This window comes from Cotesia typhae, unplaced genomic scaffold, assembly GCF_013202065.1.
Source record: "Cotesia typhae breed Kobodo isofemale line unplaced genomic scaffold, CoteBio_Ctyphae contig_48, whole genome shotgun sequence".
NCBI classification, from domain to species: domain Eukaryota; kingdom Metazoa; phylum Arthropoda; class Insecta; order Hymenoptera; family Braconidae; genus Cotesia; species Cotesia typhae.
Window position 1 is genome coordinate 1,245,969 of NW_027423756.1, and position 16,002 is coordinate 1,261,970.

General features: G+C 28.7%; 2 protein-coding genes across 2 annotated transcripts; both read left to right on the top strand.

Annotated features, from left to right (window-relative positions):
• Positions 1-1,170: 1,170 nt before the first annotated feature.
• LOC141529982 (uncharacterized) lies at positions 1,171-2,830 on the top strand. Its single transcript, XM_074246795.1, has 4 exons — positions 1,171-1,522; positions 1,783-1,928; positions 2,102-2,204; positions 2,723-2,830. Exons 1-4 carry the CDS (start codon positions 1,450-1,452, stop codon positions 2,758-2,760), a joined length of 360 nt encoding a protein of 119 aa, XP_074102896.1. The 5' UTR covers positions 1,171-1,449; the 3' UTR covers positions 2,761-2,830.
• A 550-nt stretch (positions 2,831-3,380) lies between these two features.
• LOC141529290 (uncharacterized) lies at positions 3,381-9,747 on the top strand. Its single transcript, XM_074245793.1, has 8 exons — positions 3,381-3,467; positions 4,815-5,020; positions 5,893-6,031; positions 6,126-6,262; positions 6,708-6,856; positions 7,296-8,042; positions 8,201-8,936; positions 8,978-9,747. The coding sequence occupies exons 1-8, from the start codon at positions 3,413-3,415 to the stop codon at positions 9,287-9,289; spliced, it is 2,481 nt and encodes an 826-aa protein (XP_074101894.1). The 5' UTR covers positions 3,381-3,412; the 3' UTR covers positions 9,290-9,747.
• The last annotated feature ends 6,255 nt before the right edge of the window (positions 9,748-16,002 follow it).

Below are 16,002 nucleotides of genomic sequence, written 5' to 3' on the forward strand. Positions count from 1 at the left end.
TTAACAATGAAAATTTTAAATTTCTAAGCTATAGGTGCTACATATTCTCAAGTGGGTAGCTATCTTTTATATGTGATATAGAACTTATTCATAAACGAATTTTGCGATATCTCACCCCGAAAAAGATTGCGGGGGCGTTAACAATGAAAAATTTCCGATTTTAAACTATAGCTCTATAGGCTACGAATTGAGTAGGAATTTTCTGTGAGATATGTAAAAACAATATACAAACAAATTTTACGATAGCTCACCATACAGCGAGGTTTGCGGGGTTAGGTGTTAACTATCAAAATTTTTAATTTCCAAACTATAGTTTCTATCGTGGCCAAATTTGGTGAAAGTTTTCTTTTTTCTACATGTGATACAGAAATGATCTAAGAGCGGATTCTACGACGAACCACTCCTTCTAAGGATCGCGTCGGTGGGTTAACAATAAAAAATCTGAGTTTCTAAAATGTGTCTTTTAAAAGCTGTAAATTTGATAGGAATCTTTTATTATTCACGAGAAGATCATCTCAAAACAGATTTCAAAAAATTCCACTTCTAATAGGTATTGCGGGGGTAGGTGTATTAATATCTACAACTTTAATTTCCAATCTCTAACTTTTACAGTCTCAAAATTTAGTTGGAATCTTTGTGGATAATGTCAAGTTCAGCTGAGAATGGATTTTCTCAAATTCTAACCCCAAAACGGGTTGCGGAGGCGTTTACAATGAAAATCTCTCATTGTAAACTAATAGTTTCTATGGACTCGAAGTTTTGTTGGAAGCTTTTATTTATAATGTAGAAATCATCTCGAATAGGATCTTATGAAATTCTTCTCCAACATAGGAGTGCGGGAGTAATAATTGTCAAAAAATTCATATACTTCAAATACAGTTCCTACAGCTATACAATTTGATAGAATCTCCAGAGAAATAGGAAATTACACGGATGGCCTTCGATGTCAACTGAATCAAATATTTTTTTCTTTATATCAATTATTATTCATTTTTGGAAGATAGCTACGGGGATTTTATAGAGATTGCACATTGAAAGGTACAATAAATATTAGCTAGAATAATCACATGAATAAAAGGTACAGGCCAATCGGATGGAATTTAGAATCTGTGCAGGACAAAACACTATTCTAATTAAATTTTAAGTCTAGATCTACACTGAAAAAAAAAATTTGCTATTGTAACAAAAGTTAGGATTACGCAGTTATTTGTTGAGATAACAAATCCATCTTGGTCAACGCAACGAAATAATATTTGTTGTGGCAAGTAAAATGAAGTTGCCGTTGAAACAAATGACATGTATTAGGCAAAATAATAAATCAGGTTTTATTAACATTTCATATTCTTGGTTACCAAGTTATTTTATTTATTTAAGAGATAAAAAGGAAGTGATCAAATTATAATTTACTGTATGCATAGTTATTCAAGTTTGATTAAAATTACAATTTAAATGGACAATGAAGAAATGTATGATTTGTTAAGAAATTGGGGGATAAGTGACGAATCAATCAACAAGTTCATTGGTTAGTATCAATATGAAAGGTTTTCACCATTTGTAATAAAAAATAATTAAAAAATTTATTCACAGAAAAAAATGTTTAACAAATTGATAAATTTAAATATTTTGTGAAATTTAAAAACTTTTACTCTATAAAGAAAATTTTCACGGTTGTCAATCATTTTTTTGGACTTAGATAATATTTTTTTCTGTATCGAATGTAAAATCAATAACTTTTTTGTAAATATTTAATTGAAAAACAATTAATTTTAACAATATCCACAGGTCAAGAGATTACAGTTGACCTTCTGCCTTCCGTTGATGACTATATTTTAAAACAATTAAATTTATCACTAGGCGAGCAAATCAAATTCCGAAATAATTTAAAAAATCTTGTTAGTAATACTAATTTGGAAGAATCTTCAGCTAAGGTTAAGCGTTAATAATTAATTGTTATTATTCGTTTAGATGTCATGTATTAATATTTTTACATTGACAAAAATTTTTTCATTCAGAAATTTTAAATTGAAAATTTGATGCGTTTTCCTTAATTAATTTAAGGTTTACAATAAATTGAAATACTTAATTGAATTTATTATCACAGAAACAGAGTCACCAGCGTGATTTTAGTGCGTCTAGTCTTTCGCTTGCTCCAACAGAACTCATTTCCACTTCCTTCGTGGATGAAATAAATACTCCATTGAATGGTAATTTGTTTATCCCTGATTCAGAAAGATGATTTGAAATGATTACTTTCATGTTAACTGTAGATCTATATAGTATTAAAATCCGATGCATTTGAATCATTTCAAATCATTTTAAATTATTTCAAATTAGATTTCTTAATCAGGGATACTCGTTCTAATTTTAAAAAAGACTATTGATATTACTCAAATCATCTGCTATGTGCATTAGATGATCCACGGCCTGCTGATTTGGATTCTGATCCGAGTGATGAGAGTCCTATCCCCCAAAATCCGCGAGAAAATCAGAGACCTATTTTATTTAGTGAATCGATGGTATTACCCCATAATTTTACTTATACTTTTAACATTTAACTTAAGGCTTAGCGTTGAGTACGTAAATTTTATACCTTTAAATTTATCTAATGAAACCAAAATTTTTCATTTGAGAGATTTTTGCTTTACTTTAGATAAGAGAGTCATAATATGCGTGATTTATTTATTCTATTGATTATTAATTTTTCACTGTATGTTATCAATAGACACTAGAAGAGCTTTTAAAAAAATCCAGTTTTGGTAAAAAAGTTCTTGCTTCATATAAAAAAAATCCAAAACGTAAAAAAAATTATGAAGGTCTCACTGAACACGATCGGAATAAACTCATCGACATAATTATTGATGATGAAATCAAAAGTAGCCTTGACAAATGGTCAGTAAATCAAATTATACTCTTTTGTGTCAATTAACATTCATTTCTTCTTAAGAGGTAACATTTAAATTACTCAAAAAAATTAAAAACGCTTTCCAAAGGTCTTAAAAAGTTTAGCGATTTAAAAATTAATTGCTATGAAATTTTAGACCATTTGAATATAGCAAGAAGTTGCATGTAGGGTCTTAAGTTTTAACTATTGTTTAGGCTTTTTTTTTTGAGTAAAACTTACCTTTTAATTCGATTCGAATTCTCGTAAATTTTGTAATTTTTGCAGCATATCAGGAAAACGTTTCATAGAAATAGCTGAGGCCATTGTAGAGCTTTTTCCCAAAGAAAACAAGGTTCGTTAGGGTCTTATATTTTTAAGAAGAAAATATTTTTTTGAAGATCTAATGATTGTTCAATAAAAACTTTGAATTAATTGTAATAATAGCTGACGTACATTTTTATTACTGAGAACGGACAGTTTGTAGCTGGCCATGGCAAATTATACCGACGATGGTCAAATACGAGACGGGAAATGATTAAGCTTGGTTTGATTTCCATTAACAAAAATAAGCGTAAGAGAAATGAAGGTAATAAGAAAATTTCGTAAGAAAAAGTTTAAGATTGTATTGTATATTATCAAGAAAATTTTACACAGAAAAAAAATTATTTGATGTATATAAACTTTCTTAATTAAGGAATTGTTCTAATCAATCAAACAAATTTCGGTGAAAGTATAATTTTTTTGATATTCAAGAAAAGTTTTTTTGTGTTATGAACTAGGGGAGGGTGGGGAGGACGGCCCAGGTGGGGCAAGACGGCCCACCTCAAAAATTGACCAAAATTTTTTTTTTTAATCACGACAAATTCGGGTTATTGATGAATTGTTAGCCCTACGTGTGAAAACAAAGGCAAAATGAGCCACTGAAAAGTTTTAAGAAGAAGTTTTCTTATAACTTTATAATCTAATCATGATTAATGAAGTAAAAATCATATTTTTCAGCTGATTTTATAGATTTAGGGCGAAATAGACCATTCGAAAAAATTGTGAATAACAATAACAAATTCTTTATTTAAAAGAAAAATAACAATTATTAAGACCTTCAGGATCATCCTAAAAAATTGAATGACATGTTCTAGATTTCATGTTTCAAAAAGTTCTAATTTATAAACAACAACAATTTTTCTATTCTACTCATCTCTCTGACACATCCTGCATATGAAATATACTCGTATAAAACTATTGTTTGGAAATAAGAATTATTCGTTATTAACACCCCTACAATTTTTATTGAGGTTGGAATTTAATTAATAAGATCAATTCTTAGCTGAATTTGACACGAAGATTATACATGAAGATTTCTACCAAATTGCAAGTGTGTAAGAACTAATGTCGAAAATTTACAATTTTTATTGTTGACATTCACCCCTGCAACCCCCTGTGGGAGTGAGATTTATCATTTAGAATTATTATAAATCAATCCTCACAATATTCATAAATGTAATTATCGGTACTGTACATTTGGTAAGGGGGCGTTCATTAATTACGTGAGGTGTTTTTTTGAAATTTCAGACCCTCCCTCCCCCCTTGGTAAGATATCGTGAGATTTTATTCAACCCCCTCCCCCCATCCCCCAATCTCACGTGAGATTTTTCAAAATGTGGGTTTCTTACTTAACCGCGTTAGATTATTATTGTAAAAAGAAAAGAAAAACTTGAAAGCCACAACAAATAAAAACCGGCTTAGGTGGGCCGTCCTGCCCCACCCTCCCCTATTGTTTTGGCTTCAAGTAACCTTAGATCTTTCAGCGAATTTTTAAATTTTCTCGGTTGAAATTAATCTTTCTTTCTGTGTACAAAATTTCCGATCTATATTTTAATAATGAATATTTTGATTGTTCTTTCAAAAGTTAATAAAAATATTTTTTTTACTATAGATAACGAAAGTGTAGAAAGTGAAAATGATGGCTCGACTATAACTTTAGAATCTTTGAAAGACCTCGATGTACCTTTAAATGAATTTTTAGTGCTTTGGAAAGCTACTTTCGATGAAAGAAGAAATCTTTTACAAAACTATGATTTTGAAATTTATAATTATTTGTCTGAATTTTTCGCTTTCAAAGATGATAGAGGCTATTTATTGGTATGCCAAATGCGCTGTTATTTATAATTTAACTTAAGATAATTTATTAACGTAAAATTAAGAAATTAAATGAAATTGCTCGCTATTTTTGAAACTTTTTGCGGTTTATTAGATCAGAATTTTCCATATTACATCTATTTTTATATAATTGAGCTTTTTAATAGATCGTTGAAAAATTTGAAATTTACAAGACTTACAAAAATTTTAATTTATTTAAAAACACTTTCAAAAACTATTCAACGAAGATACTTTTCGAGCAAATTAACAGATTTATATGTGGCTTATGATTTCAATGCGATTTTTTGAGAAATATTATTCATTAGTTTATTACGTATTATTAAATACATTAATTAGCGATAGAAATTTTTATAGTCGTATTCATTTTATTTGATAAAACAATAATTTTTTAATGTAAATATGATTAAAAACTAACTACTAAACAGAATAATAAAAATTTCTCATTAGACATCTTTCAATAGAAATAAAATAAGTCAATCGATTTACAAGAAAAATTTGGTATATAATCTCAAAGAACTTAACTTTATTAAATCAAGTGAAAAAGTTCTTGAATAATTTAAAATCAACTCATATTAAATACAAATTGTTATTTCGAAATTTCTTTTTGTTTTATTTGACAGAAACATATTCGTGGAAATTATATCCTTAGTTCTATATTTTTTAGCTCCAATCAACCTAATTTGTTTATTATATAACGAACAAAATGCCTTAAACATATTTTAATTCAAAAAAATTTTTTGAATATAATAATGTTGCTGTTAAAACAATTAATGTTTCTTTCTGTTTATTTTTTTTTCTCCGACTCTTGCTCTGATGGAAGGGAATAATTTATATTAAAAAATATAATTTTTTAGCTTAAACAAGATTTTGATACTTTATATCCTGATCGAGACCAGATTGCAACGGAAAATTGGAGAAAAGTGGAACAATTTTTATATAAAAAATTGATCGATAGGGATATTTTTGATGATTCTGTTACTGACATAAGTGAAAGTAAGTGTACATAAAATCTATCTAATTCAAACAAGCTGTAAAATTAAAAGGTCGTAAAGTATATTACTTTATATAATTTTCTTTATTTATTTAGACGAAAAAACCGCGTTTATTTTAACTCATTTGGCCTTATTATTCGGTGTTTGTAATGCAATCCAAAATAAAAAAATTATTAAACATTTTCGTCCAACTCACGAAGAAATGCAAAGAGGATTCGTATTACAAGTATCAGTAAGTTTAATATTAATAATATTTATTTAACAAATATTTTAGTGAATTTCCACTTGAATGTTCATGCAGAAGTTAATTTAGTAAAATTGAAAAGTTTAACATGAATTGAATGAAAATTCCTCTGATTGCGAAATATTTACTGGTTCAATTTTATTCTATTGGAAAACTTATATCTATTCGATTCAAAAACATTAATTTAAGTTTTCCAAATTAATTTTTTTACTTCCAATCTGTTCTCTACAATAAATTTGATGTTTCTTTATATTAATTTGAGAGTAAAAATAACCAATTAATTTTCAGATAATATTTATTTTATATGATTTTGTTGTAGGAAAAATGAATGGTCAGAAAAATTTATTCTGTTGAACATTCGACTTGACATTTACGTGATTTGAGGTTTTATTTTATTTATATTTCTTTATAATAAAATTAAAATTTTTCATAGGTTGTTGGCAACATTGAAGCAATAGTCAAAAGAAGAGTCGACAAGCTTGCTCAATACAAGTGTACTTACAACCATTCATTGTTGTTGTGGGTCCAATTGAAAACATTTCTCAAATCTTCCTCTATTTGCATGCAGACTATCGTTATGAAGTTAATTCTCTATTAGAAGCTTTTTTTTGCTTTTTAAGTGTATTTTCGCTCTCAACGCAATTTACCCCCCTGAATCGGCACCAATATGGCAGTTTTTCCAAATAGTTCTTTGGGGTTTGCCATATGATGACACATACAACAGCCATTATATAAGCGTCGAAACATTGATTGGAGAGTACAAACATTTTACTCCCTAAAATTAAGTTTAATTATTAAGTTAAAATCAGTTGCATTTCATTGATGGTTTAATTTTACAGTTCCGTAAATGTTTATAATTAGTTAGTTAGCAACATAATTACTTAATTTAAAATGCCTACTTGCAGTATTTGTTCAATTCAAATTGATTGTATTAATACACTCATTTTTCATATCGTTGAACAACATCCAGATGTAAAAATGTATACAATTGTGGAGAATTGAATTGTTACTCAACTTTTAGCACAAAAGATTCTTTCAAAAAACATTTACAGAGAATACATGATTGCCAGTTGAACTCATTAGTTGTAAATGATATAAATATTAATTTGATGAATGAAACTCGAGAATTTTCTAATAGGGAAAATCTAAATTATGATAGTAATACTCAGAGTAACTTTCAGCAAAATAAAAATAATCCGGGTTTTTCAGCGAATGATTTTAAAACTGCCCTTAATAAAGCAGCAGTAGAACTTATAGCAAACTTGTACGCTAATCTTTGCTTGTCTAAAAATATTGTTCAATCTATTATCGATGATATTAAGGTTTTCTTGGGTGATTCTTTTATAGGTATATTAGAATCAAAAGTAGAAAATACTCTTATTAATTCAAACTGTTCCGATAAAGATATTAATGTAATTAAAAAAATGTTTGATGATATAAAACATACTTTTGCGGATTTAGATACAGAGCATCGACGGTTAAAGTATTTTGAAAAATCAGGTTTTTATGTAAAACCGAAATCGTACATTATTGATCGTGCTTATGTTATTTCAAAATCAAAAAAAGGTTCTAAGGGTAAAATGATTGACATATGTGGACAATTTATACCATTACGTGCAACGTTCAAAAATTTTTGTCAGCAACCTAATGCTTTAACTGACACGGTAAATTATATGGAACAACTTAAAAATAATGAAGCAGTAATTGAAAACTATATTCAGTGTAAATCATGGGCTAAAAACGATCTGAATACAAAGATGATGATATTGTGATACCATATTTTTTATCTGGTGATGACGTGGAAGTTAATAATCCTCTAGGCTCTCGATCAGGAAAGATTATGCCCATTTACGCATCAATTCCATGTTTATCATCAGAATGCCGGTCAAAATTAGAAAATTATTTCCTTGTTTTATTGTATGACAGTTGGATTCGTTTAAATAAAAATAAAAAAAATCGAACATTTCGCATTTACCGCCCGCTCATTAAGGAAATAAAATTTTTGGAAGAAAAAGGAATTAAAATTTTAACAAATCAAGGTGAAAAACATGTTTATTTTGTGTTGGGTCTCATCCAAGGAGATAACCTTGGCTTACATGGTCTTTTAGGCTTTACTGAATCGTTTTATGCAACTTATTATTGTCGATTTTGTAAAATGGACAAAAATACATGTCAACATACCATTGTTTTATCCCCTGAATTGACTCGAACTGTACAAAACTACGAGACAGACCTTAAAACAAACAATATTACGCTAACAGGTATACGAGAAAAATGTGTATTTAATTCAGCTTCATTCCATGCCGTAGAAAATTTTTCTGTCGACGAAATGCATGACTTTAGAGAAGGGATAGCTCATGATGATTTAATAGAAATTTTAAGTGCAATTACTTCACAAAATAGTGAATATTATGAGTTTTCTGTATCGGAATTGAATGAAAGATTAGCAGTTTTTGATTATGGGCCTATTGATTCCCTAAACAAACCTCACCCATTTATTAGAGATGACGATTTGAGCAAAAATAATAAATTAAAAATGACAGCTTCAGAGTTAACCACGTTTGTTAGATTATTGGGAATAATCATTGCAGATTTAGTGTCGAAAGATAACCCTTACTGGCAATTATATGTTATTTTGCGAGAAATATTTGATTTTATTTTAGCTAAAAAATTACAAATGATCAAATAAATGCATTTGATACCACTGTAATCAGACACTGGCAGCTGTATAAGGAATTGACCGGTAAATCTATGAAACCAAAGGGCCATATTTCTCTTCACTACAAGAAAACGTGTGAAGAAAGTGGTCCTTGCTCACATTTATCATCAATCAGAGCTGAATCTAAGCATACAAATTTAACAGTACCGGCATCAATTAATAAATCTCGCGTAAATATTTGTAAATCTATCGCGATAAAGCACCAACTAAATTTAAATTATCGTTTTTTGACAAATAGATCTATTACAGATGAAAAAATTACTGGTATTAAAATTAAAATTGATTCTAAAACATGATCGAAGTATAATTGTTCAAATGAAGCATTAAATAATTCCAAAAAAAGTTTTTTTCGATGGGTAGAATATAAAAGTATTAAATATACCCAAAATATGGTTCTACTTACTGGAACGAAAGATCTCTGCCCAACATTTGCTTTAATTGAATTGATCATCAGTCTTCATGATCGTAATGAATTAGTTTTTGCATGCAAAAGTATTGACCTATTAGGGTTTAATGAACATGTATGGGCATACGAAGTAAAAACCGATGAGAAAATTATATTTGTCAATGTTAAAGACTTACTTGACCCATTTCCTCTCTACATTTATACCTCAGTTAATAATGAAAATTTCATTGTTTTAAAATATCATGTTTGTTAACTTTTAAAAAATACGTATTGTACTATAATTAATTATTAGATATGTTTGTATGTATGTTTATATATTTATTAGTATTGAACTTACAATAAATGTTATGTAAAACAAAAATTATTAAATTAATATAAAAGTAACTCAGAAAACTTTGTTCATCATTACTCTGTAGATTCTAATCCATGTTTCATAAATAAATAAACAATTTCCGGAACGTCGACATTGATAATCAGATGATAATTTTTTTTTTAATATGCCATACAGCATATTTTTAATTATTTTTACTATTTTCCAAGTTCCCGAAATTGATTATGTAATGATTATATAATTGTCTACAATTTTTATCTGAAAAATAACTATCTGTCTAAATTGAGCTAAGTATCACGTTTACAACTAAAATTAATAGGGGGCCTGGGACACGAAGGCCCCCTAAGCCGATTTTTCTTTTTGTGGCTTTAAACCATCAAATATATTTACTTTCCATCTATTTCGAACAAATGAGTCGAAATTTTGCAAAAATCGAAGAAAAACCATTTTTTTTTCTGGGGCACAACGGCCCCCTCCCCAAAAATTCATATATAAAAATTTTTTTGAGGGGGCCGTCGTGCCCAGGGGGCCTTCGTGCCCCTAGTTCCTCTACTGACTATCAGCCTTAGAAATGTATCAGATGGAAAAAATTCTATGCGTACTCTCTAAACATGAATTAGTGAAAATGCACTTGAATAAGTGAATATTTACTATTTACAAGTGCCAATCAAACCACTTTGAATCACTAGTGGTTCGATTGGCACTTGGAAAAAGTGAATATTCATTTATTCAAGTGAATTTTCACAAATTTATGTTTCGAGAGTATTCAAAAAAATTTCCTTAGCACATACTATTTGTTAAAACAGCAACTTCACTTTACTTACCACAACAAATGTTACTTTGTTACGTTAACCAAGATAGTTTTGTTATCATAACAAATAGCTGCGTAATCCTGACTTTGGTTATGATAGCAAATTTTTTTTTTCAGTGTAAAAATACAATTTTATTCAATTTTTGAGACACTACAAAATGTCCCGACTTTATCAGCCTGGCGAACTACCACCCGAAATTTCCGTTACCGACACTACCCGTGTAAAAAAGTTGCGGTGATCCACCGGTAATCCACCAGTAATCCGCCGGTAATCCGCTGGATTTCTTGAGGAATTCCTATTTTGACACAAATAGGAATTCCAGATGAAATCCTGATGAAAGCATAAAGATAAAAAGGCCATTCGGCAGCCGAAATGGAAGTAGATTTCATTTTATTTTTGCAATACGTTTTAATATCATTAATAAATATTATTTCTACAGTAATGATATTAAAAAATATTTATTATTGAAAGCCTACAAATGTCCTGAAAACTGCCCATGTTCTGAAACCTATCACAAACGTAATATGTTTATGTCGCGTGACAGATGCCACAAGGGCCTTTTATACGTCCTTATGGCACCCGGGAACCATAAGGGCATATAAAATTTTTTCTAAGGTTACCCTTAATTCAAAACCGAGGTTACCCGGTGATGCCATGAGGGCGTATAAAAAAAGTTCAAATTTTGCAAAAAATTTTTTTCTGCATTTCTCGACGTTTCAAGTAAAACTGTGTCGATTCCCGTGAAAAATTTTTTTATACGTTCTTATGGCATCCAAGGTTACCCCGGAATAGACTTATACGCTCATATGACATCTGCCGCGCGATAAATACATACATCAACTTTCAAATCAATGTTATTTTTTAGGCTTACTCGACCATATGAGAGAAATAGTAACAATATTTAATGTAAATTCTGACACAAGGGCTAATATATATTTTATGAAATCTATTACCTCATAATATAGGAAAAAAGTTACCCTGAATAAAAAAAAGTATTGAGACAAAGGAAAAAGTATTGAAAAGTATTGGATTGGCAAGAAAACGAATACTTTTCAATACTTTTTTGTTTGTCTCAATACTTTTTTTTTAATCAGGGTAGTGATAGATTGTAATGATTTCATAATATAAGTTTAGACATAAAATAAGAGGAGATATTTTGTTAAGAAAAGGAATTCACACTCTAACGAAGTAATATTTTGAGTTTTAAAGAAAAAATAATATAACCTTTTACCCTTGAAGCCATCTATGTAATTTCCTGCCGATTTCATACTCAAGCGTTAAAAATTTCGCTTATTATACTGCTTCTGAGCTTTTCGAGCTCAAAAAGACAATTTTTCATTTATTTCGAACTCTTCGAGTTCAAATAGATAACTTTACTGTGCTTTTGAGCTTTTGAGCTCAAAAGCTTACTGGAAGTTAAATAAAACACTATTTGAAAAAATTTTTTTTCTTAGTTTTTTTGAGCTTTCTCGGAATCTATCGGTTCAAATCGCTGCATTCAAGAATGAGATGCAGTTCATATACTTCCTGGGATTTTCGAACTTCCACGCAGACTTCTTTTCAATTTTCGTACGAGTAGCGAGAACTAGGTCTCTTTCATAGTGATGTCAAAGAGTTTAGTTACAGAAGACTGCGTGGTTGACAGTGCTTCCAGAAGGAAAACACCCAACGACCCCGGAAAACAACGAAAATCAAAGGAGAAATAATGCTCTGCACACACTATGATGAATCATTAGGCTTCTATAATATTTGAATCTTTAAAAAAACAGAAACGAATGAGTATTATTAATAAATGAAAAACAAAAGCAGGCTTTTTTTCGAAAAAAATTGAAAGCAATAAAGTTTTCTAAAGTTAACCCATTTATTAGTAATCAATACAATAATTTATAGTAGACAATAAAACAGTACAATACAATTAATAATTTTGGGAACAGTAACCAAATTATGATTCGAAATAAGTAATGTAATGGAAATAATAAAAAAAAAATAAATGAGAAATTATTCATTTTCACCGGCACTTTCAGTGTCGGTTTTATTATCATTTTCAGTTTTTTTTTATCATCATTTTTACTTTTTTGTTATCAGCTTCTTTTGAGTTTTTGGTATTCTTCTTTAAACCTTCACGAATGCCACTAAGCATTCTTCCCACACAAGTCAGAAACTCTTTTTCGGATATTTCCATGCCACTTTTAGTGTAAATTGTAACATATTCTGTTAAAAAAATATAATGAGATTCAATAACAGCATAGTTAGCTGACTTTATTACTCTTACTCGACTGATTTAATAATTTTTAGTAATAATTTTTTTTTATCAAAAGAAAATTGTTTATAGAATATTACAAAATGCATTTTAAGTCATAAAACTCTAGCGATTGTCTATAATTAATTAATAAAAAATTAAAAACTGTATTAGCACGTTAAATGAATGTAAAAGATAATTAAAAGTGGATGGCTTCATAAAATGAGTAATTTTTTAATAATGAATTATAGGATCGATTCAGTTAATTAAAACAATACCTAAGTGTCTAATTATTGTAAAATTAGAAGATATTTAATGTTCTCTAAAATCAATGATTTTTATAACCTCTAAACGTCCGCGTCACCGCGATTAGTGCGAGTGAGATTTCTGGTCGGTAAGCGAATCCGCTGTCAATAAAATTGTTATATTTTAGAGAATATTAATAATTAATTTTACATCAATTAGACACTCGAGAATCGTTTTAATTAAATTAATCGATTTCATAATTCATTATTTATTAAAAAATTTATCATTTTATAACGTCATCGACTTATAATTATCTTTTATATGATAACTTCTATAAAGAGCTAGTGCCTGATTTTTCAATTTTTTATTAATTAATTAAAAAGAATCACTGTGGTTTTATGATCTAAAGTGAATTTGGTAACATTCTATGAACAATTCTTTCTCGTTTAAAAAAAAATTGCTGGCAAAAATGTTTAAATTAGTCAGAAAAGAGTAAAGTCAGTGGACTAGTAGGAGTTATAACAGTTGAAGTATTCTTTATAAATTGTAATGCAGATTTAAAGCAATTGAGCAACGTCATCATGTTTAAGCTCACCAAAAATAGATTCGAGATATTTATCAGGCACTTTTTCGTGTCTTTTCGTTTCAGTGACCGACATCTTGGCTAATCGATCCGTACCAAGGATCAGTTTGAATAATTGGCGAGCCATTTCTCTAGGATTTTTTCTATAAGTTTGTGTAATTAAATCCAATTTGAATCGATTCACCATTATTTCAGATTTTTCAACTAATTCTACCTGTTAAGACATTTAATACATATAATAAATTTTAAAGAGATTTGTTTGTTCATTTTCAAATAAAGTAACAGTAAAATTTTTAGGCCTGATTTCTGACATTTTTACGTTTTTAAAACGCTTTTATTAGCTTCACCTGTATGTTTGTATGTTTGTAACTCCTAAAGTAGTACTGTCTTTGACCACGAGGTGGTGTCATGCAATTGCCATCATAAGCGTGTTTTTAGTTTTTAAACTGATGATTATTTATTACTATTAAGACTAAATAGTTTGTATTTGTTTTACTAATATTCTTTTTATTTTCGTAGTAAGTATATTTTACTAAAAATCAATGCCACAAAGTAGTATTTTTAAATATATCAGATCAATATTTTAATCTCAAAAAGCTTAAAAATTTACCTTGACCTATTTTTTCAAGCGCTTTAAGTGAAAAGTTTCAAAGAAACTTGGTGGATCTATCGGTTTTTTTTATTTTTTAAAAGTATTTTGCTTTTTGTCGTAGAATCTTTCGATTATTATTTGTATAACTTTAGATGTATGGAAATATTCTCTACAACTTAACAGAGCAATGGGTTTTGAAATAAGGCGGTTAGATATTTTGAATGCATTCTATAATTTTGAATTTAATTATAAACTACATGTATTATTGAAATATATACTCAGGCAAAATAAAAAAATTTTTATCGGATATCATCAAAAGAAAAATTTAAAAAATCAGATACACTGAAACAATCACACTAACATATAATACCCGTTAATTAAATTCGAGCTTTTTTAATGTGAGTATTTTAATACTTTAGATTAGGCTAAAGCAGATTAAATTAAAATGAAAAAATTGTACAAATCGTGTTAAGTTTACTTTCAGTTGATAGTATTCTGAGAGTAAACTCTAAAGGAGTTGCAAATTAAAATAAAATAATAAAGCATGCAAGGTTATTCTCAGAGTCATGGATGTAAAACTTAGAGATAAGCCGTCATGTCGGAAAAATTCACAGAAAAAATATTTTTGTACAAATATAGTACTGCAGGCAAATAAGAATAACAAAAAAATTAATCATAGTTCGACCTAAAAATATTTTAAATTAAACCTTTGTTGATCAATAACAATTTCAAACCTCCTTTGACTTTAGCTTTTGTCCTTCCGATGGTTCTTAACCTTAGATCTCTGACCCATAGTGTTCTGATAACATTTCATAAATTCCATGACGAGCTTAGGATCTGTAAAATAGTTCAAAATTTCTGATTAAAAGTCTAAAAGATTTCTAAATTAGATTAGAAAGAGTTCTAAAATAAATTATTAAAATCATTGAAAGCAGTACAGCTGACCGTTAATAACTCGAAAATAATATAAATTAAAAATAAAAACTCAAACTCTCCCGCTCCTTCTAATTATTTTATTAACTCCTTTAACGTCCCTAGAATTAGAACTCCAATAATTCTGAAAGTAAAATATACAAATCGACACCAAATATTTGAGTGCTTAGATCATTTATTATTAGAGTATTCTTTGGACATTCACAAAGGTGTCATAAAATCAGCGAATCCGTTTATCTTTTACAACACTTTCAAACTAAAATATTTAAGTCAGCTTGTATGTCGTTAATATTCTCTTAAATACAGTAAATCGTCGAGTTCTAAAAATTCAATAGGCTATAATTTTTTTAGAAAAATTTGTCAGCCTCTCTAAAGTTGTAAAAAAATCAGAGACACCCTCCGACATTTTGGATTACCTCGTAACTACCTCTCAAATCAGCTATTATACCGCGAATTATTAAGACAGCTGTACTTATTTTAACAATTAATATCGCGCGATAGATGCCATAAGGGCGCATAAAATTTATTTTGTATTTCTCGACGTATCAGCTTAAATTAGGACGATTCTGAGAAGAGAAAAAATTTTTTATACACCCTGATGGTATCCAAGATTATCCCGGGATATATTAAATAAATTTATTAATAATACCAAGTGAATTTCCACTTTTGTCACTTGAATCAACGATTGAATCATTACTTGAACTAGATTCTTCTCTTCTCAATTTTTTTAATTTGTTTTCATTAGCACCAGCTCCTTTTCGTTTTTTTGATTTTTGTTCTAAACGTGAAACTGAAGTAAGGAGAAATAGTAAATTCAAAATTAGATTGAGAAGTAATTACCAGGTGATTTAGCATCAGAAAAATCTG